General features: G+C 33.0%; 1 protein-coding gene and 1 long non-coding RNA gene across 40 annotated transcripts; both read right to left on the bottom strand.

The window, feature by feature from the left end:
- Positions 1-14,334: 14,334 nt before the first annotated feature.
- On the bottom strand, positions 14,335-18,985 carry LOC146943818 (sphingosine kinase 1-like). The gene is made up of 10 exons (XM_085742089.1): positions 18,439-18,985; positions 18,150-18,272; positions 17,965-18,065; positions 17,460-17,532; positions 16,930-17,016; positions 16,745-16,822; positions 16,569-16,639; positions 15,435-15,731; positions 14,844-14,966; positions 14,335-14,718 (listed from the first exon to the last, which is right to left on the bottom strand). The coding sequence occupies exons 1-10, from the start codon at positions 18,746-18,748 to the stop codon at positions 14,527-14,529; spliced, it is 1,455 nt and encodes a 484-aa protein (XP_085598215.1). The 5' UTR covers positions 18,749-18,985; the 3' UTR covers positions 14,335-14,526.
- Positions 18,986-20,667: 1,682 nt separating this feature from the next.
- LOC146943817 (uncharacterized) lies at positions 20,668-25,774 on the bottom strand. Of its 39 annotated transcripts, none has more exons than XR_015025726.1 (9): positions 25,678-25,774; positions 25,394-25,424; positions 25,150-25,267; positions 24,596-24,758; positions 24,429-24,525; positions 24,211-24,310; positions 23,561-23,715; positions 23,292-23,461; positions 20,668-21,286 (listed from the first exon to the last, which is right to left on the bottom strand). It is a non-coding gene; the product is annotated as an uncharacterized LOC146943817 (long non-coding RNA). The 39 variants fall into 39 exon arrangements; XR_015025727.1 differs by having other exon boundaries at positions 24,461-24,525; XR_015025725.1 differs by having other exon boundaries at positions 24,429-24,522.
- Between the last annotated feature and the right edge of the window lie 71 nt (positions 25,775-25,845).

The raw sequence follows: 25,845 nt of genomic DNA, 5'->3' as shown, positions 1-25,845 counted from the left end.
AACTCCTTCGTCTTCCATGATACTGAAGGAAGAGAGAGAAGTGAAGGTAAAGTACCAAAAGTCTAACCCTAATCATTCACTTCAATTTCCTAATATGTTGAAATTAACTTCAGATAAAATAACTTAAACTAATCACCGTAAATTTGTTTTATAATAAAATAAATTTTAAAAACCATTTACTTAATATTTTGTAAAAAAAAAACTAAAAAAACCTGCTTTTTCATACATGTTCTGGTTAAGATAGCCGTTCAAGGAAAACCTGTTCTTACATCTACTAGTGCTACCATAACAACTTTAAACAAACTAACATCACCATTTAATGTCTGTGGTCAAACACCAATGTCTCAAATCAAACACCTATCCTATTTGAACTAGAAAATATCCTATAATAAAGTCGAACGTCATGATCTGAATTCAATCTTCGTCGGCTCCCACTATGTGTGTGAGTTTTCAAAAATAATTCTCCATTACAAAAATACATTCATTCATAAATTATATCAAACTTATTGATCCGATGCATGTGTAAAAAATATATAACTAAACCACTGTTGTGCGCACGCGCGCATACACCCCCCCCCCCCCCCCCCCCCCCCCACACACACACACACACACACATTAATTTTTTCAACATCAGTTTATTTACCCGTTAAAAAACATCCTTCAAGAGTATTGGGAATGGACAGAATTGTCCCAAGTATAACTAAGAAGTGTTGCAAACCTAGTATTATTGCTTCCGCTGTGTGAAAATGTCACACAATATTTTTCGTTGTTGGCGTGTTGTAGCTGGTTGAACTCCTTCGTCTTCCTTGATACTGAAGGAAGAGAGAGAAGAGAAGGTAAAGTACCAAAAGTCTAACCCTAATTATTCACTTCAATTTCCTAAATCCCTAATCCTAGGTTCCTTCTTCGTTCTTAAATCCCTAATCCTAATTCCCTAATATGTTGAAATTAACTTCAGATAAAATAACTTAAACTAATCACCGTAAATTTGTTTTATAATAAAATAAATTTTAAAAACCATTTACTTAATATTTTGTAAAAAAAAACTGAAAAAACCTGCTTTTTCATACATGTTCTGGTCAAGATAGCCGTTCTGAGTTTAAGATAGCCGTTCAGGGAAAACTTGTTCTTACATCTACTAGTGCTACCATAACAACTTTAAACAAACTAACATCACCATTTAATGTCTGTGGTCAAACACCAATGTCTCAAATCAAACACCTATCCTATTTGAACTAGAAAATATCCTATAATAAAGTCGAACGTCATGATCTGAATTCAATCTTTGTCTGCTCCCACTATGTGTGTGAGTTTTCAAAAATAATTCTCCATTACAAAAATGCATTCATTCATAAATTATATCAAACTTATTGTTCCGATGCATGTGTAAAAAATATAAAACTAAACCACCGTTGCGCGTGCGCACACATGCACACACGCGCTCGCGCACATAGACACACCCCCCCCCCCCCACGCACACGCATGCACACACACACACACACACACATATATTAATTTTTTCAACATCAGTTTATTTACTCGTTAAAAAGCATCCTTCAAGAATATTGGGAATGGACGGAATTGTGCCAAGTATAACTAAGAAGTGTTGCAAACCTAGTATTATTGCTTCCGCTTTGTGAAAATGTCACACAATATTTTTCATTAAATCAATTGGAATAAAATAAAAATACAAATAAAAGGAAGAGAAAAGGAAGAGATCACTAACGCCATGCAGGATGACTATGCTGTGCTGGAGGTTGTTGGCATGCTGTAGCTGGTTGAACTCCTTCGTCTTCCATGATACTGAAGGAAGAGAGAGAAGAGAAGGTAAAGTACCAAAAGTCTAACCCTAATCATTCACTTCAATATCCTAAATCCCTAATCCTAGGTTCCTTCTTCGTTCTTAAATCCCTAATCCTAATTAATTCCCTAATATGTTGAAATTAACTTCAGATAAAATAACTTAAACTAATCACCGTAAATTTGTTTTATAATAAAATAAATTTTAAAAACCATTTACTTAATATTTTGTAAAAAAAAACTAAAAAAACCTGCTTTTTCATACATGTTCTGGTTAAGATAGCCGTTTTGAGTTTAAAATAGCCATTCAGGGAAAACATGTTCTTACATCTACTAGTGCTACCATAACAACTTTAAACAAACTAACATCACCATTTAATGTATGTGGTCCAACTTCCTAACACATCGCCATTTATTACTTTCCGATCCCAACAAACAATATACTCCTCTACTATCAATATTTTTTGCATGCTCTAATTATTTTTGACTCAATAAAAATTCATAAGGAGAAACAAATATTCGTAGATGATAGTAACTTTTTCGTCTGCAATGGTTATCTTATCTAACATTTTCATAGAGTTTCAAACTATATCAAATCAAAGTCAAGTTTCATTATAAAAATCATAATAAAGTTTTTTGGTAAATAAAATTATTGTCATTTAATTAATAGAAAATGTGAACTTGAACTTTTTTGACATATATATATATATATTTTTTTTTATCATTATAGCCGTTTTTTGATCAAATTCACCATTAGAAACAATTGGTTGAAAACAATGCTTTTTTTGAATGGAAGAATTTATGCATACTAAACTAAATCACGAAAATGTTTTTCATCAATTTTTGTGTTATTTAATTTCTTAAAAACTTTGGTGTTATCCCTAAGATAAAAAAAGTTAGCCTTTCCCATTAAAATGCAAAAAAAGTTGTAAAAAAACATAACTCTTTTACTAAACCACGCCTAATAATTATTGGTGTGTTTTCCATAAGGGAAATGTTAACTTGTGCCCTTGGGGCATAAGTTAAGGAACCAAAAGTAGAAGTATTTTCTTGAAAATTGTGCATTCAATGTCTTGAAAATTTAAAAAGTTATCTTTTCAACATATAATTTATTACTTAATTCTATTTTAAGTTCCTTAACTTGTGCCCTTAGGGCACAAGTTAACATGACCCTTTCCATAAAAGTATACAATGTACACAATATTAATTAGGGGGCATAATTGTAAAAGTTTACATTGAAAAGTGAACATAACATTCATTTTAATTTTTTTTTACTAAAAAGACACTCATTTTAAAACGGATAAAAATTAGAATGATACATAGTCTATAGTTCAAGCTATTTAATTTGTTTAATTAGTTCTTTTGCACACCTGTTATGTATACGAAAGAGACTGAGAAAAGTTATCTTATTCCATTGAACTCATAGTTGTGACCAATCTATCTAACTTATTTCTAATACTAATAACAATGTTAAGAAAAGTTGCCAACCCTAATTCTACAAACCCTAATTCAGCTTTGTTGTTATTGGTTCACATGATTTTGTAACTCATCTATTTACTAAATATTTCCATTTACATATATTAATTCTTATATTTATTATGTAACTCACCATTTGAGCTTTGTAACTTTCCACTATCTATTCTTACATCTTTCAACTACATCTGGCTGTTTTTTTTTTGTACGATTTATTCATCTACAAGTAGTGCTAACTCATTCATTTAAAAAAAAAATAAATAAACGGTCGGTTACATTCCTATTCATATGTAAATAACAATTAATTATTGTTTGTACCAAAAAAAAAACAATTAATTATTGTAACTCCTTTTATTTTTATACCATCACTATAGGATGTGTCCCTTTACATTCCTCCACGTAAAACCTAAAAAAAATGTTAGGCTTTAAATCATCTTAATTCCCTTATTTCTCTTTCACCTATATAACCAACACTAATCTCTCATATTCCTTTTTTTTACTCATTATATGTTGCATTTGATCATTTTCCTCCTGATCTTTTGGCTTTACCACCAGGTTTGTTGTTGATGTCAATGACACAAAGTAAGCTATTTTCTACGTTTTTTTTAACCATGTTATTCATGCGTTCTAATCTTATTGTATAATCTTTACTTTCACAGGCTGGGAGTAGTTAAAAACAAAGGTGCGCATACCTTTGTGGATGATTTCTCTAATATGCTAATTGATGTGAAGGTATTGGTTGTTCCTCTTAAATTGACCATATGGTTAGGTTATGTAATTATCTATACTTATCCTCTGTCATTTGTATTGCTCAATTTATTCTCTTATATGAATATGATGTTGTTTAAGAAATTAAGAAATTTCTTAGTTGTTTCAAGTGTTTATTTCTAATATTTTTCTCTATGATTCTAAGAACTCCAACTCAATACACATGAAGGCCACAAAGGAAATAAATAGGAAATCAAAGTAGAATGCATTTAGATTTGTACCAAAATAATCTCATGGTCAAGTAATGTAATTTCCTACTTCTTATGAATTGAATTGAGCGATGACAACTTATGTTAGTCTTACATAAATCGTTACATGCGGATTTCTTTATTTATATATATTGCGCCTTCTACAAGAGCAATCACATTTTGTATTTTTTTAAAAATTGGCAAAGATGTATTTAAAGAACTCCGATCCAAGTTATGGTGTAACAAATTTGTGAAACTAATGTTTTAATTTGTCACAAGTGAATCTAAACTTATTTCACAAGATCGGTCCTAATATTTTTTTCTTCAAGGGAGACTGGTCCTAATATATGTGACTATCTTTTATGTTTGGTCATGTATGTATTGGTAAAATATTTCTGAAACAACTATTATCGCAAAACTCAAACTAATTTTTTTTCTTGCAAGCTTCATTTTTTCTCTATTGATGTTAATAGGTAACTCCATGAAGTCCATCACATTTATTTTCATATATTATTTTTTAATGTAAATGACCCGTGCGGTAGCACGGGTAAACGGTCTAGTTGCATTAATAATTGTATACATGTTTAGTCTTTTGAACCTAAAACCCAAATGAGTGCATAACCGATCAAATCAATCCAAAACCGATAATTACTTGCTGGACTCTTGGGGATTTAGCAAAATATTAGTTTTTGAAAGTGATTATCAAAATGACAAGACCAACAACAAATTAGTGAATCTTTAAAATAAAAAAATAATGAAGAACTCTGTTAAAATTATACTAAGTCATCCTTAATTACCGCAGGGCCGTCTTAAACAATTTAGAGACCCCGTTATAATTTAAGATATTGGCCCCAAAAAAGAAAGCACAAAAATATTGAAAGGGTTTGGAATGGGTTTAATGTTGAAAATAAATAAATTTTTTAGCACAAACGACAGACCTTATATGGGAAAAATATATAAAAAAATAACAAAAGACTAAATTAATTATAAAAATGGTGCCTGCCAGGACTTGAACTCATGTCAAGAAGCTACAAATCAATCAAAATAAAATATTACTACCACTGGACCACCACGCATCGTTTGTTATCTCTCCGACACTGAACATATATAACTCGTTTTTATGGCCTTGTATATAAAAAAAATATTATGGGCCCCAAAAAAATTGAGGCCCGGTGTCATAGCCCCGCCTCGACGGGCTATGGGCCGGCCCTTATTGCCGCTGAAGATGAACTGGGACAAAAACAAATTTTCATAGGATGATATGACACACGTTTTTTTTTGGAAAGTTTAAGAGATTACCTTCGAATTAACCAATTAATCTTGACTTTTTTCTTTACAATTCATCAACAATATTGTTTTAGCCACCAAGAAAGAAAATAACATTGTCTCATTGGTAATGTTTACTTGTTTATATTATGGGAAATGTTAACTTGTGCCTGGGCACAAGATAAGTAACCCAACATAGTAATTTTTTGTTGGAATATGTGCACAGGCACGGATGCAAGTGTACCACATTGGGGTCACTTGACCCCACTCCTTGCTTTCTATTTCAAGCAATTATAGCATTATTTTGCATTTTGACCCCACTTTAAATTGTACGTTGACCCCACATAACCAAACTAATACATTGAAGGTAAACAATGTCATGTTTGTAAATTAATTTTAAACTATACTCCCTTTGGTCTCAAATGTAAGCAATTTTTTTATATTATTTGTTAAATCTTTGATATTTTAGTTATCTCCCCTTCTTAAAATAATAGATTGTCCTCATTAAATAAAAATTTATACTATAAAAAGAGTATTTTTTTCATGAATTTTATAAAATCAAATGTGTAAATGCATTTGAGATGGAATTTTAAATGATTTTACCATACTTTTGAAATATAAAGACACGTAAATAACAATTTTAATTTGTAGATGTTAATGGGTTTTTAATTTTTTCAATATATAACAGTACAATGTTTATAATGTCAAGTATTTTGCTCAATGATAATAATGTTACTAATTTATTGCTAAAAATTATGTAGAACTATTTATCAAATAAAATCTTGCCCCCACATGTTAAAATTTCTGGATCCGTCACTGTGTGTGTATTCAATTTAATTTTTGAATTTAATAAATAGAATGCACATATTTCTATCTTTATCTTGTGCCCTAAGGGCATCCTTATATTATTTGTCTTTTTTATAGTAGATTTAAGGTTACAACTTTGTACTCAGAACTTTCACCAGAAATCAGAGTTTCTCGCGATACCAGATAACACCCATGCATGCAAAGCAGAGGTCTTTCAAGAGCTCTAATACCATTAAAGGAAGCAGAGAATGAACTCAGAGATGAAAAGAAATTCTATTAATTTATCTATAATGTGCAAAGTCGTGTATCTGGAGTTTGCAGCTGATTCTACGCTTTCATTTCCGCATGTAGTGTCATCATGTGTCAAAAGGTTGAGCAAATTTGAGCCCATATGGTCATGAGTTGATAATTATGAGTGAAAAAATTAGAGAAAAAAAATGCAAGGAAGGAATCCTATAATAGACAGATAGATGGAAAAATCACACCTGTTGGAATCAATAGAATACAAACAAGAAATTTTTTCAGGAAGCACAAATTAGAGAATGTTTGACTTTGATTCTAATGATCAAGCACATATCAATGAGCATTGATGTACATTATTATATATTATTGTACCTAGTCAATAGCCTTTTATTCTATTTCCTTTTATACTGTTACACAATTATGTCTAGGCATAATGTAAAGAGTACATGTGTGTATATATACTCAGTACATGAATGAATAACATTATCATTCCCCAAACATTCTTTCTTGGCATCAGAGCTTTAAGCTTGAAAGCTCTCGATCCCCTTAGTCATGTCATCCGCTGCACAAACAACCCAAAAGAATGATCTGCCCTCAACCATCTCTGTTAAGCTGGACAGAGAAAATTTTCCCTTATGGAAATCGCTGGTCTTACCTTTGATAAAAGGAAGCAAGCTTGATGGGTATTTGTTAGGGACAAAACAACGTCCTGAACAATATATCACATCAACATCAACTGACCCAAATAGCAAGAAGATCAATCCAGAATTTGAGGATTGGCTTGCTCACGACCAACAAGTCCTAGGTTGGTTACGCAACTCGATGACAGCAGGAATTGCAACACAACTCCTGCACTGTGAGACATCCAAGGAACTTTGGGATGAGGCTCAAGGTCTTTCCGGTGCTCATACAAGATCTCGAGTTATCTATCTCAAGTCAGAATTTCACAGTTCTAAAAAAGGAGAGATGAAGATGGAGGAATATTTGATTAAAATGAAAGGGCTTGCAGATAAGTTCAAGCTAGCTGGATCTGCAATTTCAAATTTTGATCTTGTAATCCAAACTCTGAATGGATTAGACATGGATTACAATCCCATTGTGGTCAAGCTATCAGATCAAATTGATATAAGCTGGATCGAATTGCAAGCTCAGTTATTGGCTTTTGAAAGTAGACTAGATCAACTCAACAATCTCAACAATCTCAACCTGAATGCCACTGCTAATGTTGCTAACAAGACTGAATTTAGAGGAAACAGGTTCAACTCTCGGGGCAATTGGAGAGGACCAAACTTCAAAGGTATGAGAGGTGGCAGAGGCAAAGGTAGAGTCAATAATTCAAAACCAGTTTGTCAGGTATGCACAAGAACTGGTCACACATCCATAGATTGCTTTTATCGCTTTGACAAGTCCTACTCAGGCACAAATTACTCAAACTCTGAAAATGAGAAGCAAGGCACACACAATGCATTTGTAGCATCACCCTACAATAGCCAAGATTATGAGTGGTATTTTGACAGTGGAGCCAGCAATCATGTTACACACCAGACTGATAGATTTCAAGATCTTGTTGAACACACTGGTAAGAATTCATTGATGGTTGGAAATGGGGAAAAACTCAAAGTAGTTGCCTCAGGTTCCTCCAAAATTAACACTGTCAATCTGCATAATGTTTTATATGTACCACAAATCACCAAAAACTAGTTAAGTGTGTCAAAGCTAACTTCTGATAATAATGCTATTGTTGAATTTGATCATGATTGTTACTCTGTGAAGGACAAGGTGACAGGGAAGGTTCTTCTAAAAGGGATACTTAAAGATGGATTATATCAACTTTATGATGCTACTCAAACCAATAAAGACGCATGTGCATACTTGTCAGTGAAAGAAAATTGGCACAGGAAGCTTGGTCATCCTAACAATAAAGCTCTAGACAGAGTGTTAAAAATTTGTAATATAAAGACTTCACCAAGTGATCAGCTTGAGTTTTGTGAAGCCTGTCAGTTAGGAAAGTCTCATTTGTTGCTTTTTAAACCATTTTCCTCTCATGCTCAGGAATTTCTAGAACTAGTTCACACTAATGTATGGGGCCCTACACCAATTAATTCAATTTCTGGTTTTAAGTATTATGTGCACTTTGTTGATGATTTTAGTAGGTTCACTTGGATTTATCCTCTCAAACAAAAATCTGAAACCATTCCAGCATTTATGCAATTCAAAAATCTAGTTGAGAATCAATTTAACAAAAGAATAAAAATTATACAGTGTGATGGTGGAGGTGAATTCAAACTGTCCAAAAGGTTGCATTAGATACAAGAATTCAATTCAGGATGTCATGTCCTTACACTTCTCAACAGAATGGTAGAGCAGAAAGAAAGCATAGGCATATTGCTGAACTTGGTCTAACTCTATTAGCACAAGCAAAAATGCCATTGTCCTATTGGTGGGAGGCATTCTCCACCGTTGTATACTTGATAAATAGGATACCATCACCAGTCATCAACAATGAGTGTCCCTACTTCTTGGTTCACAAGAAAGAACCAGACTACAATGTCCTTAAACCATTTGGATGTGCCTGCTACCCTTGTCTCAAACCTTACAACAAACACAAGCTCCAATTTCACACAACTAGATGTGTTTTTCTGGGATACAGCAATGCACATAAAGGGTACAAATGTGTCAACTCACATGGCAGAATTTTCATCTCAAGACACGTAGTCTTCAATGAGAACCATTATCCGTTTCATGATGGATTCCTTGACACAAGAAATCCTTTGAAAACAATGCCTCTAACTGAAAATGTTGTTGCATCTTTACCTCTTTGTCCTGCAGGAAACACGTATAACAATACAAATGAGGTAGAATAACCAAGTTCAGATGAAGAGAACTTAGAATCACAAGAAAACTCCAACACTGACCAGACAACAACAAGTTTAAGATCAATTGATGCAAATGAAGACTCTACAAGAGAAATAGAGGACTCAATTGAGGAATCAAACACAAATGATCATGAGGAAGTTTCAGCAGAAACAGAAATACAAACAGATCCTGAAATCAGAGAAGTAGATCAAGGGAATAACACACGGGTATGTACCAGAAGCAGAAATGGGATTTACAAGCCAAAGCAGCCATATATTGGGCTGATACAAGGAGACACCGATGAAAAGGAACCACTGAATGTGAGAGAAGCTCTTGCTAGATCTGAGTGGAAGAAAGCTATGGACTCAGAATTTAGGGCACTGATGTCAAATCAAACATGGATTCTAGTGCCAAATCAAGGTCAAGAAAACATAATTGATTCGAAATGGGTGTTCAAAACTGAGTATAAGGCAGATGGGTCAATCGAAAGAAGAAAAGCAAGGTTAGTGGCAAGAGGTTTTCAACAAACAGCTGGCTTAGATTTTGAAGAAACATTCAGTCCAGTCATTAAGGCAAGCACGGTGAGAATTATATTGTCAATTGCAGTTCATCTTAATTGAAACATAAATAATGCTTTCCTAAATGGACACCTAAAGGAGACTGTATTTATGTTTCAACCAGAAGGGTATGCAGATCCTGCAAAACCAAATCACATCTGCAAGTTATCTAAGGCAATTTATGGTCTGAAACAGGCCCCAAGGGCTTGGTTTGATAGCTTGAAAGATGCTCTCCTAAACTGGGGTTTTCAGAATACTAAAAGTGATTTGTCACTCTTCATTCTCAAAGGTACTGACCATACCACTTTTCTACTCATTTATGTCGATGACATAATTGTAACAGGTAGCAACACCAAATTTCTAGAGGATTTCATTAAGAAACTCAATGTAGTATTCTCCCTTAAAGATCTTGGACAATTGCATTATTTCTTAGGCATCGAGGTGCAAAGAGATGCAGGAGGGTTGTACTTGAAACAATCAAGGTATATAAGTGATTTGCTCAAGAAATTTAACATGGAGAAGTCATCACCTTGTTCAACACCTATGGTTACCGGGAGACAATTCACTGTTGAAGGAGAACCAATGGCAGAACCAACCATGTATAGACAAGCCGTAGGTGCCTTGCAATATCTCACCAACACACGACCAGATATTGCATTCTCTGTGAACAAACTAAGTCAATATATGAGCTCGCCCACTACTGAACATTGGCAAGGAATAAAGAGAATTATGAGATATCTACAAGGCACAACAAACTACTGTCTACATATCAAGCCTTCCACTGACTTAGACATAAATGAATTTTCAGATGCTGATTGGGCTACAAGTATAGATGACAGAAAATCCATGGGAGGACATTGTGTTTTTCTTGGTGAAACATTAATCTCTTGGTCCTCAAGGAAACAGAAAGTTGTGTCAAGATCGAGCACTGAATCCGAATACAGAGCTCTAGCTGATTTGACAGCTGAAATAACTTGGATTAGATCCCTCCTAAATGAACTAAAACTGCCACTGTCGAGGAAGCCAATATTGTGGTGTGATAACTTGAGCGCTAAGGCACTTGCATCAAATCCTATTATGCATGCTAGGTCCAAACACATTGAAATATATGTTCACTTCATAAGAGATCAAGTACTGAAAGGTCAAATCACAGTGGCCTATGTACCAACTGCAGACCAGATTGCAGACTGCCTAACTAAGTCACTCACTCACTCAAGATTCAACTTCCTAAGGGACAAACTTGGAGTGACTCCATCACCATCAGTTTGAGGGGGAGAATTAGAGAATGTTTGACTTTGATTCTAATGATCAAGCACATATCAATGAGCATTGATGTACATTATTATATATTATTGTACCTAGTCAATAGCCTTTTATTCTATTTCCTTTTATACTGTTACACAGTTATATCTAGGCATAATGTAAAGAGTACATGTGTGTATATATACTCAGTACATGAATGAATAACATTATCATTCCCCAAACATTCTTTCTGCGCAAACAAACACACGAAATGGTTGGGATTTGCTCAAATAACTTATGTTACAATATTTTATGAATATTATACAAAAATACATTATTCATTCAATGCTTTTAAAGTTTTAGACACGTAAATTGGCACATTGATTAGGAAAGTACAAGTAAAAACTCAGGACCAAAATACTTCATTTTTTGTAGCAATTCTGCCATTTTCCTCAAGCTTGGTTCACCTATAATCCAATGTCCATTTCTCAAACGATCAATCGACAAAGTTATAGTAACCACCACGAATAAGAGTTCTTCATTCTCCACCTTTTATTTTTATTTTTTATCCAAGGATAACTAAGTACAGGTTTAATAAGGAATAGTTAAATGATTCCTTTAATATAAAAACAACTTATCATGAAGGTATTGACATAATCTAGCTAGTGCAGCATTAGTTTCTAACGTGATCCGTGCCGTTTTTCAAACTCAATCCCGAACCGTCGATTAGACAAGTAATCTACGGCTATCGATAGCTAACCGCGTTTTTCTTTTGTGTACGAAATGAAATTAAATGATGCATGCAGTAAATGTAATTGATAATAGAAGAAGTAAAGGCTCTTGGACCTGATGGTTTGAACCATGCATTTTACAAAAGTTTTTTGTCTCTTTGTGGTAAAGAAGACGAAGTAGTGGTGGATTGTCACTGATGGCTTCATGAAGGTAATCTTCCAACTATGCTCGGTGATACTAATATTGTTCTCATCCCCAAATATAATCAACCCCGCACTGTAAGGGATCTCGGACTGGTATTTCTTTGTAATTTGGTGTATAAAATTTTGGTTAAGACTATGGCAACTAGATTACAAAAAGTCTTGGGTACATGCATTTCAATTTAGCAGTCTAGTTTTGTTGCAGTGAGGCCAATCACTGACAATATTTACACTGTTTCAGATAATTCATTATCTGAAATGCAAGATAGCGAAACGCTAAAGAATGATATTAGCAAGGCCTATGACCGTGTTGACTTGAATTATCTATTAAGCATTATGGAAAAGATGAGCTTTAATCTGATTTTGATTAAATGGATGTGCATTTGTGTTATCATGTTCTTATGTAAGCTTATGCATAAGCGCTTTGTGCTATAAGCTTTAAATAAGCTCTTTATCCAAACAGAAACATAGTGTACCAGCGCCTGCATCATTTTCATTCTGCCAAAGATATTCTGATGGACATATGGGACCAGGAATTGGCAAAGGTGGAAAACATGCGAGGATTGTATTGTAACTCTCCTTGGAATCATTCAATTGTCAAGCAACAACGGCTTTGAGTGCATCATTTTTTAAAGTGGTTCTCAAGTGTTAGTGGAATCTATTTATTCTTGTGATGTAGGCGTCTTAGAGTTTAGTATTTTGATTGTAAATATTGTTAGTAGTTTATATTTATATTTCAATTTTGAGGTGAAATTTGTTAGCGACAAACAAATATGATCGCTCATATCCTTGCGAGGTGATTATTTTTCGGAAGGGTTACTATATATATATATGGGTTATGATAGAAGACACCTTTTATGAAGGTGTCTTTTATCAAGTTACTCTACGAGCATTTGTTAAAAGACACCAACTACTTTTTATGAAGGTGTCTTTTATCAAAGTTATAACTAAAAAGTGAAAATCACACCTTGAGGTGTGACTTGATAAAAGACACCACCAAAGGGTGGCTTGTAACATAACCCTATATATATATATATATATATATATATATATATATATATATATATATATATATATATATTTTAGTTTATCTCTCTTTGCCTTGTGTGATATTTGATTAATAAAATGAGTTAATTTTGGTTTATAAAAAAAAACAGATTTTTGGATTAATATAGCTGACTGGGTTCAGTTTGTTCGGTTTATATTTTTAGATTTCAAGATTTCAAACGAGTTTACACTCTATAAGTCGGGTGAGCAATATAGTTCATGTTCACTATCCAATTAGAAAGTACAACTATAAGAACATTTTTACAGTATAACTTTTGGACCCATGATATTTGATAGGACTTAAATTGAGTGTACCGTTCAAGGGCTAACAAGAAGCATGATTAATGTTGTAAAGATCATAATAATGTTATAATATGAGTGATTATACAAGGAAAAAAAAAAAGAAATATCGTTCGGATGATTCACTTTCTAATCCTGAAAACAATGTAGAGTCTAGTCTCAACACTCATTTGTTTGCACGGTGAAAAATGTTCCAAACACGCGAATACTCAAAAGCTATGGTTTTCAGTGGTAGAAAGTTCATGAATATGAGGCATTAGAACGTGAAAAATACGAGTGAAACGCTCATCCAAATTGGCTAAGTTGATCGAGTGTGTGTGGAAAAGACATGTAGAAACACACTAAAGATGGCTAAATGTAGAATAAATAGTCCAAGTAAAGATAAGGAAATACCAAGGAAATTATAGGCCTAATTAAGAGATACAGAGTCGAGGTCGTCTATCTTTAAATTTATTGACGATACAACATTATAGTATTATTCGGTCAATATAGCATACTCCACCTAGTGGAAAAATACGTGTTTGTTGTTGTTAAGATACCCTCAATTTTCCTTTCTGGTAGAAATCATAACAGAGAATTAATTAAAGCACAAACAAAACTAATTCAAATTGTGCATGTCACAAATCGGTTGTGTTTTCGAATATAGCTTTTCTGAAGTATGAATGCAGGTGCCCATTTACAGAATAAAGTGCAGAATCATAAAATCAACTGCTAAACTTTCAATAACTTCATGGTTTGTTTATACATATGTATATAACTACATATATTATTGCAATCTCGTGGATTTTTCAAATAATATTTATCATTACACTTTATCTTTGGAAGTGTACCCTCTCACTCAACTCAAGAAAAGAGTGATAATATAATTTCCGTATTAATAATTCAAAATTTAACCGCCAACAATTTGGTGTTACAAAGGAAACTTGCTATTCAATATATTTGATGCTGTACAGGAAGGTTCTGTTGATACAAACATGTATTTGTATGTGTGTGTGTACAATATTGCGTGGTGTGGATTGTGCCCGAGAAAATAATTAACCAAGAGTATTACATAGGGGTAAAAAGTGTAGCTAAACCTTTATCCACTGTTATCTGCAATTTATCATAGGCCATCAAAGCCTTCTGCTCACACTTGTAGGTTCCTCTCCCTCTTGCCAAAACCTCACCATCTGAATCTATGATCCCTTCCTTTTCTAGGTCCTTGGTGCGTGTACCAGGTTCCAAGCTGAAAGCTTTCACCTTTGATTTATTGCAAGATACATAAATTAGAAAACTTTGTTATGCAACTAAACCAATGCCAAGACTCTTTCAAAGCTCAATGTAACTGCTACAAAAGTATTACACAATATATCAGGAAATCACACCTTTAGGTACGTGACATACGGAGATTTCACGTGTCCTCCCTTATTCAGCTCTGACATCATTGACAACAAATGTAACTTCGGGCAATTCTTCGTAATGATCAAGTCCAGATAACCGTCGGAGAACTGCATTTACCAAATTATAATAGAATAATGATCAGTTTTAGCCCCATTAGGGAGAAGAGAAAAACATTAAAAATATTTACACCATTGGTATTTATCTACGAAAAGCGTTTAGCTGAATTTTATTAGGTGTACAAAAACCTGGTAGCAGTTAAAAGAGTACAGAAATTTATTGTTTATTATGGTCATTTTAATCTTCAATTACAATACTGATTGTTATATCATGTTCACTCCAATTCATAAAGTATAATTTGAATAGTAGCAGCCATTAAAATTAAACAAATTAAGATGCAAATATCACATTCATCGCGATTTGTACATTTGGAATCAATTCATACAAATTGGTCCTCCTAATGAGGCCACCCTAGTCACGGAAGCAATTGGGAATTTTCCAAATAAAACACAAACTAAAGAGTGTTAATGGGAGAGAGTTAAACGAAATGCTTAAATTCTTATTCACACAAAACTGACCTTTGCATCTGGTGCTGCCATTGTGTCTTCAGCACCCCAAGGTACATTGTGAACCCAGACACTAATAAAGGGTCCATTTATAACTCTCCAATTCATATTTTCCAAGTTTATTTCAGGTCCTTGATAACAAAGTGTTTGCAAATTAACATGTTCCCCTTCACTTGGATCGCTACTGTTCCCTCTAATAGTAGATTTGCCTGGGTAACTGCTGGACTCCCCGTAAGACTCAAACCCAGGTGCAGGCACAAAAGAAACAGATCCATTGTATAGCCTCAAATTTAAGAGTCGGCAGACAGCCTACAGCAGGAAAGCAGTGAATAAGGAAAATGATAACGACCAACTCATATCTCTTTTATAACTATAGAGCACGTTTGACATAAGAATTCAAAAAATGTGTCACAAGCGAAGGAAAAATAGCATAGTTATGTTACATCTTACACTTGAATTCGCCACCAAAAGTTCATTTATGATACAATAACAGATAGATGTCAGAATCAACCTTTAAAGTAGAACCTAACAAAATGAGAGATTTAACCGTAAGAACTAAGAAGTATCTCTCAAAATCAAAGGCAAGAGTCCTAAAGCCGTGATGTATTTCTCTTTTCTCAGATATGTATACAGAAAAGTAAGGTTATTCTAAAAAAAATTAAGCAGATAGAAGCTGCAGGAGAGAGAAAAGAAGTGCATTGAAATTAGAAAGAAAGAGGTAAAGGAATATATCATCGGACTAGAATGGCACTTTCAACAAAACGTACATTTCCTTGTCAAAAAAAAAAAAAAAAACGTACATTTCTTGCACCTTAAGTAATCCGAAGAAATCAAACGTACATTTCATGCGCCCTAAGTAATCCAAAGCATTCAACTTAAAATCACAAACAAACTTGGACAGTAAAACACCCAGAACTGAAGTGTTAGAAGATAATTGCAACAAAGGAGTGATAGAGTGGTTTGGAACATAAGGATTGGAGAGATAAGGAGTTGAGAGCTAAACTTCCCGCGAACAATTCTAACAACTAATCACTAACATTTGGCATTAATAAAAAAGAAAGATAAAACAAGATTCCATTTAGGACGCTCATATTCAGTGAAATAAAAAATAAACAAGATGTGAACTTTATAAAATGGCTTACTAACATAAAAATCTAGACGAGCACTTCCCATCCACCGATACTTTTCAGACTCTATGTCAATATCAGCAATTAGACCTGAAATAAAATAACATATTTGATGATATCGCATCATAGTGAATACCATCAACAAAATGTGATGCTATTCATTGGCAGTCTCCAATCTATGGTAAGAGTAATTACCCCATGCCAACATCAATATACTGAAAAATCTGGTTTCCCCTTGTGTGATGGTAGCCACATCAAGCTGTCGCTTATGGCCTGTCAATATTTCATATACATTTTATTCTTTAGAACAAAACAGAAAAGTTTACAGTAATGAAGTACCTAGGATATGACATGTTTGAATGACATAAATGGACTGAAACCTCGAATGATGGCAAGAACGGCATTGGCTATTGCGCAAGGATCACCAACTGAATCAAGCAGAGATTTTGCCATGCCATTTCCAGTACCTTACAAAGTATGGAAGAGCTTATTAGCTTGGAATTTTTATAGTGACCCATACACTCGTTATCTACAGATAATTTATTCTAACAAAAATGATCTGCGGATAATAACAAATGATAAACCTTGTAAGTAAATCAAGCAAATAGTGTATAAGTAAATCCGTTAATAGACCAGCAATCCATTAAGAGATTTCGGTAACTGTTCATCTCAATTCTTGTATCAGCATGGTACTGGGATAAGGATTAGGGTTTGTCCTGAATAAAATTCCTATTTTACTATTAACTCTTCGGTTCTATTATAATACTAGTTTCATCTCACTGTTCCTGATAAACAATCAATACACAGTAGCTTCATGTCCCACCCATTCTCAGTAAAAAGTTTACAGTAATGAAGTCAAATTAGATAAATCCTCTACTCAAGAAAACATAAAATGAAACAAGAAATAAACCTGCAGGAACTATTCCAAGGGGCGTCTTTATTGCTGTATCCCAATCCTCTCTTTGAAGAAGCCCGTTTACAACCTACTAAAATGTGTGATGCTTGTTAGATTAGAAAGAAAAAAAAGGAAAAAAAAAAAAAACAGAGACAACTATGTCAAAAATAGTGAACGAGTATACACAAATTACATCTAAAAACTTATAAGTGACCCCCATTGCAATTTTACTTCCCATGGATGTTACAATTTCTATTTAGTCCTTCTGAGCTTCAGCGGTATCACACACCCTCATTTCCAAACAAAAACCATTATGATTCTTACATGAGAACTGAATTGAAAGATGTTGACAACACATTTTTTAAACATTTTTCAAATTAAGTGCATAAGCATGATCCAATAGTGCTAGGTTATTTGGAACGATACCTCAAAAGATAAACACAAACTACTTTGCAATATAAACATGAAAGGTATAAAATCATTGAACATATTTGCTGATAACAATGACAAAGAAACTAACCTCAACCAAAATTCCATCTCCACTAATACAAACAATTCCATCGTGCTTTGAAATATCCAAGGAACGAGCAACCTCTTTGGCATGTAGCTGATGTTTAGTTTCTGAATAACACAAACTCAATCAACAAAAAGGAAAAAAGCAATGAAAGAACAAAACACATTTTTGACTTGAAATAATGAAATAACCTTGTATAGTGAGTTGAATTTGAGCATCATCAAAAAGTGGTTTAACTTGTTCAGCAAAAATCTTGACAGCACATTTCTTCCCACCAAATGGATTCACAAAAACAAGCAATTTCTTTGGTCGACCTAAATCATCAAAATTCATAGTTCAATTCACAACACAATATATTAATGGAAAGTAATCAATGTGTCATACACACTTCCATAAGAAAGAAGTGTCGGTGCTACAAAGATTGTAATTATAATTAATTGTAATTAATTAATAGTTAATGATTATAAATCTCTACATTACCAAGAGAATCAATAAATTCATGAAGCTTCAGGCACCAAAGCCTAAGATTTTCCTCCGACGAGGGTTTAAAAACGACGTCGTTACGAACGAGTCTACCAGCTTCACCGGTGGTGCAGCAACCGTCACGAGCTTCCACAAGAGTCTTGAGTTTGATGTATGAACCACTAGAGACGAATCCGAGAACCTCTTTTTCAACGGAGAGACACCGTTGAATTCCTTCCGACCACCATAGCCTACCGTCGGTAAGAAGAGCTAACGGCGTTACCGTGCCGTTGACGGTTACTCGGTCCGAAAATAAAGGACGATCCATCTCCGGAAAGTGGACCCCACCAATCTCAGCCGGAAACCCGGTTCAGTAAATGAAATCCGGTTTTCACGTCTCGGAGATAATTACGATTACGAATTATAGATAAAAAATAAAAAATTATTAATACTATAGATTATAGAATATGGTTTTCACAATCACAATGATGGAGAAAGAAAGAACTAAACATTAACATGGAATGTGTTTACTAATTTTGATTATAGTATTTTTTAATTTCTGGCTGCCTTGACTTTGACGCCAATTGAGTTTATTTAATGTGTATGATGACAAGAAGACCTTATCAATTTGCAATTTGCATCTAGTATTTTATTTTTATTATATTTGTATTAGCATATATCACACTAACTGTACTTTTGTTTTTGTTGTTTTGACATATCTAGGTACTTTTGTTTTACTTCTACGTTTAAGGTTTTTGTTACATCTTTTGTTCTCTTCTTTTGCATGTTTGTTTTATGTTTTTGTTTTTACTCTTAGTTTATTTGGTTTGTAATGACATGAAAATGATGGAAACCATTTGAATAAGATTGTGAGGTTGGCCACAGCCAATAAGTAAACAAAGATTAAATCCATTGACTTGGACAAACCTTGGTTAATGTGATTATAAACACTTTGTATTTTTTTTTTCTTCTAGTAGTTTAGTGGTTAGAGCTCACACAATTAAATGTGGAGAAGTGGGGTGTCCGGGGTTAGAACCACGACACCTGCATAAATTATGCAATATCCCTACCAATTGAGTTAAGCTCACGGGTACATATTTCTCTTTATTTAATTTGGGTTTGTAAAACTCCATTTTCAAACTATTATTTTTTTTTGGCAACTAAGTAACCGATGATCTCAAGCTTTGTTGTTGTCTATTTCAATACGTTTCTCACAAGAGCATCAAATCGATTTGTGTTCGCGGCCTTCATTTCGAGAATAAGATACTAACAAGCTTCTTTTCTTTATGGATCAATCATCAATACTTATCTTATTGCACAATCAAACAAACAATCTATTTGTAGCTTTAAGTGGATAGGCACTTGACCCAATGCATTTTAAAGTCTAAAATAAACATTAAAATGAGGTATTGTTTGTGTTAACCAAAAAGACCATGGTGATCTATGCAGACGGATGCACCATATGATTTGGCGTGGCTAAATTTTTTCATTCATTTTTATGTATGAATGGTGTTTATAATAATGAAATGTTAGAAGAAGTTCATTGTTGACTAGACCTCTTGACCCACGCTATCGCGCGGGTTTGTTATAAGGCAAATTCTATGGTACACCCAATATATTTGAGTGTACCGGTACATTCACTCTTTAAATTAATAGTTAAATGAGTTGTTTTTTGAAGAAAAATATTGTTTTTTTATCACTTATAATTATAATAACTAAATCTTATTCATCAAAAGTGTCAACGAAATAAAATTAATTTTTTTTGAATTTTTATCACTTATGATTGAGAACATTGATTATTTTTTACGATAATATGTAAAAAAGTTACTATGATTCTTATAAACAATGAAATGATGTTTTTTCTTACGAAATGATCGTTCTATAAAATATAAATATTGAAAAATAGTTATTTCTTACATGAAAAATGATCGTTAATTTATAAAATTATGAAGCGAGAGTACCGGTACACCTCACTTTGTGAGTGTACCGTAGAACTTCCCTTGTTATAAACTATTGTTCAATATATTTTGATTACAATCAACTCAAGCATTTTGAAAAATATAGCATTCTAGAATATTATGTATCATTGATCAATGCCACAAACATGAATGTTTTTGTATGCATATGTTTTAATCATCACCTTTATAGGAAATCATGCTGCTTTCACACTAAGTTTTCCTAGAACTGAATAAGGTCGTGCATTTTGTTTTATAGAATGAACAAACATGTTTGTATATAAAACAGTGATGAACCATGCAGTAAGTCTTATTGATTGGAAATATAGTGCCATAGAAATCAATGGGGACTGTAATTGTTGTTAACAGTTGCGCCTAATTGCTTCTTCTATAGATAATTTACACCATTTGTGCCTAATTGCATAGAAATATCAAATCTGAAATGTACTCGGTTGTCTTTAGATTTTGCAAATTTCTAATCATGCCTCACTCAACAGACAAAACAACTTGACTCTGAACTTCCAGTTGAACTTGAAAACATTCTTAAAGCAAGTAGCATGTTTGCAACAGTAGTAAAATCAGATAATGAGAATGCTCCGATGCCAGCCGATTCTATCACTATAAGCGAGGAACAGCCTCTGGTCTCTGCTGAATCACCAGAAGAAGCAGCGGTAGTGATACAGTTGAGTTATAAAAGCAGGGCAGGAAAAGTTAAACGTGGACAGATGCATGGAACCACTCACTCAGGCATATCACTCAGGTATCAGCAAGTAGAAAACCAATCTAACAGAACCAATGTTGCATTTCTCAAGAAGGCTTCATGACTTCATCATCAACACACCAAAACGCACAAAACAACCTCAACAATGATTAAAGAAGCAAACCTGAACTGATAACCCTGCAAAACAAAACTACAGTCGCACAGACAATCGGAAAAGCAATTCAAGCAGAAATTTTCACAACAGACCTACATCGCACAAAACAAAGCTGCAGGAAAAAAAATGAAAGTTCTTGCATAACATTTATCTGTTTAAATTGAAGCTTTTATGTTACCCTTCCAATCCTTTATTCATGTCGTTGTGAAGAAGCACAAATGAATTATATATACAAAAGAAGGATTTGTAACATTTGAAAATCAAAATAGAAAAGGATTGCGAAGAGGAGGACAAACATGAATGAGTAGTAAGAGATTGCGTTTGGCATAGTGATTTTTTTTGTCCATGGTGAAAATATGTAAAGTATTTAAAGCATAATAATGTATATATTGATCGGTAGTAATGTAAAATTATAAAATAATTAAATTTTAATATGAACAAATATATATTAAATTTTAATATTGACGATATGAAAAAGCTAATAAATAAAAATAATCATAGTTTTTATTTACTAATATTGTTTTGGTGTGAAAAATATTAATAAGCATCTCGTGAAAAATCATAATTAATGTATTATATAATATTGCTATCGTAAAATATATTTCATAAATAAACATATGCTAACATATTCCCGTAAAAAAAATACAGTGAGATATATTTTTTTAATATATAGTCCATACAGTCATATACATTTTATCAATATATATAGTTCTTGTCAAAAAAAATCACTATATATATATATATAGTTCTCATTAAATTTCAGAAATAAGAATATACTAATATATTCCCATAAAACAAACATATATTCGTATATATTTTTATTAATATATAGTCCATACACCCACATATATTTTATTAATATATTAATAAAGCTTAGGCAATCACGGTGTTTAGTTAGAGATATTAAAAAAATACTAATTAAAACTGATCACTTGTTGTAGTTACTAAAATGGGTCTCATGTTATAATTGTACACTGCAATGGGTTTTTTAGTGTTACATTTAAAAAAAAAAAAAAATTAAAGTATGATTAATCATATTATATTATAATATTGTTCTTGTTTTAGTATTGACGATATGAAAAAAGTTAATAAATAAAAATAATCATAGATTTTATTTACTGACATGTTTGAGTGTGAAAAATATTAATATGCGTCCCATGGAAAAATATAATTAACGTATTATATAATAGTGTTATCGTAAAATACAAAATGATATTCTGCTATAACAACACTTGTCAGTTTCCTCTAATAAAAAAAACTTGTTAGTAAAACCAAATTGAAAATTAGTAGAGAAAATGGAGTTGAAAATGAAGAGAGAAAATGAAAAATGAAGAAAGTTGGTAAGAAAGATATGAGAGGAGAGTGAGATTGAGAGAGAAAAGTTTATTATTAAAAAATAAAGGTGAGAGAAAAGTTTATTATTAAATAAATAAAGATGAGAGAGAAAAGTTTATTATTATAAATAAAAAAAGATGAGAGAGAAAAGTTTATTATTAAATAAAGAAAGGTGAGAAAGTGGGTTTTGATAGTGGAAACGTTTTGACAAAAATAACCCTGAAGGAAAAGTTTGAGGTATGGGTAGTTAAGTAATTTTGGTAGTATTGTGTTTTTATATAATGAGTGTAGATGTAGATGTAGATGTAGATCGGCATTTCATAATCGTACCATGAATCTATAACATATTATAACAAATTTTGTACCTTGATTGTAAGAGACATGTTGCAAGTTACTACTTATTCTAAAATTCATTAATTGACCATAATTTTGTAGATAAAAATTACTTGTTCTTTTCGACATGTGAATGAAACAATTACTAAAACACACATTTAGGCATGAAGAATGTAATAGGAGTGGAGACAATTTCAAATTCTAAATCTAAAACACGCATTTGTCATTCAAAAAGAACATGAGTGTTGAAAGTGAAATCCAATGAAACATTCAATCAAACATGTAAAAGGAGAAGTAATTAAAGCTAATAAATAAACTTCAACAAAAGGTGAATAAATAAAAAAATAAATGCATGGAAGAAGGAAACGCTCACTCTAGATCAAGAATCAAGTCACTGCACCAATCACCATCACATAACTGCCACTCAATCCGCTAAAGGAAATCACCACCACATAAAACGGTACCGCTGGCCTTTTTCAGACAACCACCATGAGAGTAATGAAATTAATGTCTCGAAAGCTTGTTGAAACCTTTTTCGGCAACCTGGCATAGATGGGAGAATCAATAAGAATTGAAAAAGAAAATGAGATTGGTGGAGATCAAAGATATCTACAAATAAGGGAGAAGGCAAAGGGCACATACAACACAACATCAAAACAACGACACAACCGATGAGTACAGCGATTGAAGTTGTCGAGATCATGACCACCTTCTGCCACCGTCTTTGCTCCCTCTAACTCAACGTTCAAGAAATATTGTCAACGGATCTCCGTCGGTTCTGATTCGTTATGCTACCACTGCCGTCTCAACATAACGAAGCAAAAACAGAACTTGAATCAAACAACATAATTGGAAGAAAAAAAATAAATAAGTGTTCAACAGAACTTGAATCAGTCAAAGCCAATCAACCAAAACACTACACTATACTCATAATAGATCCAAAAAAAATCATTAAACCATGTAAATGACCAAATTATCAAATCTGAAGAAAGAGATAATGAATACACACCTATGACATCATCTTTTTCAAGAACATGTAAAATGGATTAAAATCATAGAAATAAAGTTACAAAGTAAAGAAAACCATGTTAAGCCATGGTTTCTTTAGATTGAAATGAATAATATAGCAAGGTAAAAGGTAGCAGACACCGAAATGGCTAAAATTAAACAACAATAGGCAGACCTAAAATTGAAGTGGCAGTGCAGGGAAAAAGGTTACAGAGACAAAACACCTAGTGCTAAACAAACAAAAAGAAAGTTATGATGTTTCACAATAAGGCAATATGATGTACATTGGTTGTATCGAATTCGATGTAATAAGTGCGCAGTTTCAAAAGGTTAGTTCGAAGTGACAAATCGGACTCGTCACCACCATTGATCAGGCCTATTAAGCTAAGAAAGGCAAAGGTAATATCACATGTTTATTAATAAAAAAGCAGCAAGGATCATATAACAATAAAAAGTAATTATGTATTGTGAGTTTTCTTAAGAAAAGAAAAAAATTGCAGACCTTGTTATGAATAAGGGAAGACAAAGACTAACCAACACTTTAATATACGCAATTCCTCATAAACTTCTTGTGTATTCCTTGCCATACCGAAATTCTGCTGCATGGACTCCATAATTAAAAAGCACATTATATATCATTATTGAATAGCAAGCGAAGAAAGCACTTACAGAGAAAAAGATGCGTTTCTTTATTACGAAATAAGCTGCATGAGAATTTGTAAGCTCATCTGTAGAGGGAGACTTCATTACCAAGTAGACAATTCTTCTTAAGCCCAGATCTCAAGACTGGAAAAGCTTGGTAACAGAAAAAGAAAACTTCTGCATCTTCATCCTACATAAGTACTTTTATAGTTGTTTATATCATGCTACTTATCAAGTATCATCTTGTGTTAAGTATCCATACTAAGTATATATACAAAAATCATAGTACCACAAAACATAATCCTTCAAAGCACCATTTCCTTTAATATTTATGGACAGGTCAAATTCCTTTAATATGATTCCACAAACTAAATACTTCTTTAGGTTTCATGTTATCAAATTCCCGATGAATGAGTTCAATTAGGCCAACTCCAAAATTAGACTTTCAACAAACTGAAGTACACTAAATAAGTTATTTTTAATATATAAGCTATAAGCTGTTTTGATAAGCAGTCATGCATGTAATTAAACTGAGTTGAAATCCAAACAGAGGGTAAATGAATCGATTTAGAGAAACTGACCATTGATAATCAGCATGTTTCACACCATTTTTTGCAACATAAGGTTCAGTGAGAACAGTAGCTTTGAGCGCTTCCCTGAACAACTTGGTCAATTGCTTCCTGACACTCGCATGAGCGTCTAATTACAATATACACATAAACAAAAATCACCATCATTTATTTCATTTTACAGAAAGAAAAAAGAATTGAAACCCAAAACAAAAATATTTGAATAAATTTGGGAGTTGTAAATTGATGAACTTACTTATCATATGGTATCTCTCCTTCAGGAATACCTGCACAAACGCTTGTAAAACTGTTTGACAAAGCTATAAAAACAACTTACGAAGTGTCCATAAGCTGTTTTCAGCTTATTTCATAAGCAATTAATTAAATCTTAATCCAAACAGAATTAATAACAATTTGTCTCCACTTGGGCATTTCCTCAAACATCTTACAAACAAAACCGCTCATGATCATAACATACAAAGAACATATAATCAATTAAACAGAAATGAATATGAGAATTGAAAGAGATGGTTATGTTACCAAAAATGGTGGAGAAGGAACCATCGATTTCCCTTTGTGTCAGATTTACGATCCAAACATGGTGAGAGGGAAAGTGAGAGAGAGCTTCTCTGTCGGAGTTGCATAGTCGAGTTGAGTTGCATATTCAAGTTGAGTTGCATAGTCGAGTTGAGTTGCATTGTCGAGTCG

This window comes from Medicago sativa, chromosome 2 (genome assembly GCF_051527215.1).
Source record: "Medicago sativa cultivar Bolivia chromosome 2, Bolivia_mono, whole genome shotgun sequence".
Classification (NCBI taxonomy): Eukaryota; Viridiplantae; Streptophyta; class Magnoliopsida; order Fabales; family Fabaceae; genus Medicago; species Medicago sativa.
This window is presented reverse-complemented; position numbering and strand designations above follow the sequence as displayed.

Bases quoted from the DNA above. Each gene is read 5' to 3' on its own strand.
- LOC146943818 (XM_085742089.1), bottom strand. From the start codon at position 18,748: ATGGATCGTCCTTTATTTTCGGACCGAGTAACCGTCAACGGCACGGTA. The intron at 14,967-15,434 runs GTCAGTTTTGTG...TGGTAAATGCAG, and splicing joins TGGCAGCACCAGATGCAAAG to TTCTCCGACGGTTATCTGGA. The intron at 14,719-14,843 runs GTGTGATTTCCT...AATAAATCAAAG, and splicing joins CGTATGTCACGTACCTAAAG to GTGAAAGCTTTCAGCTTGGA.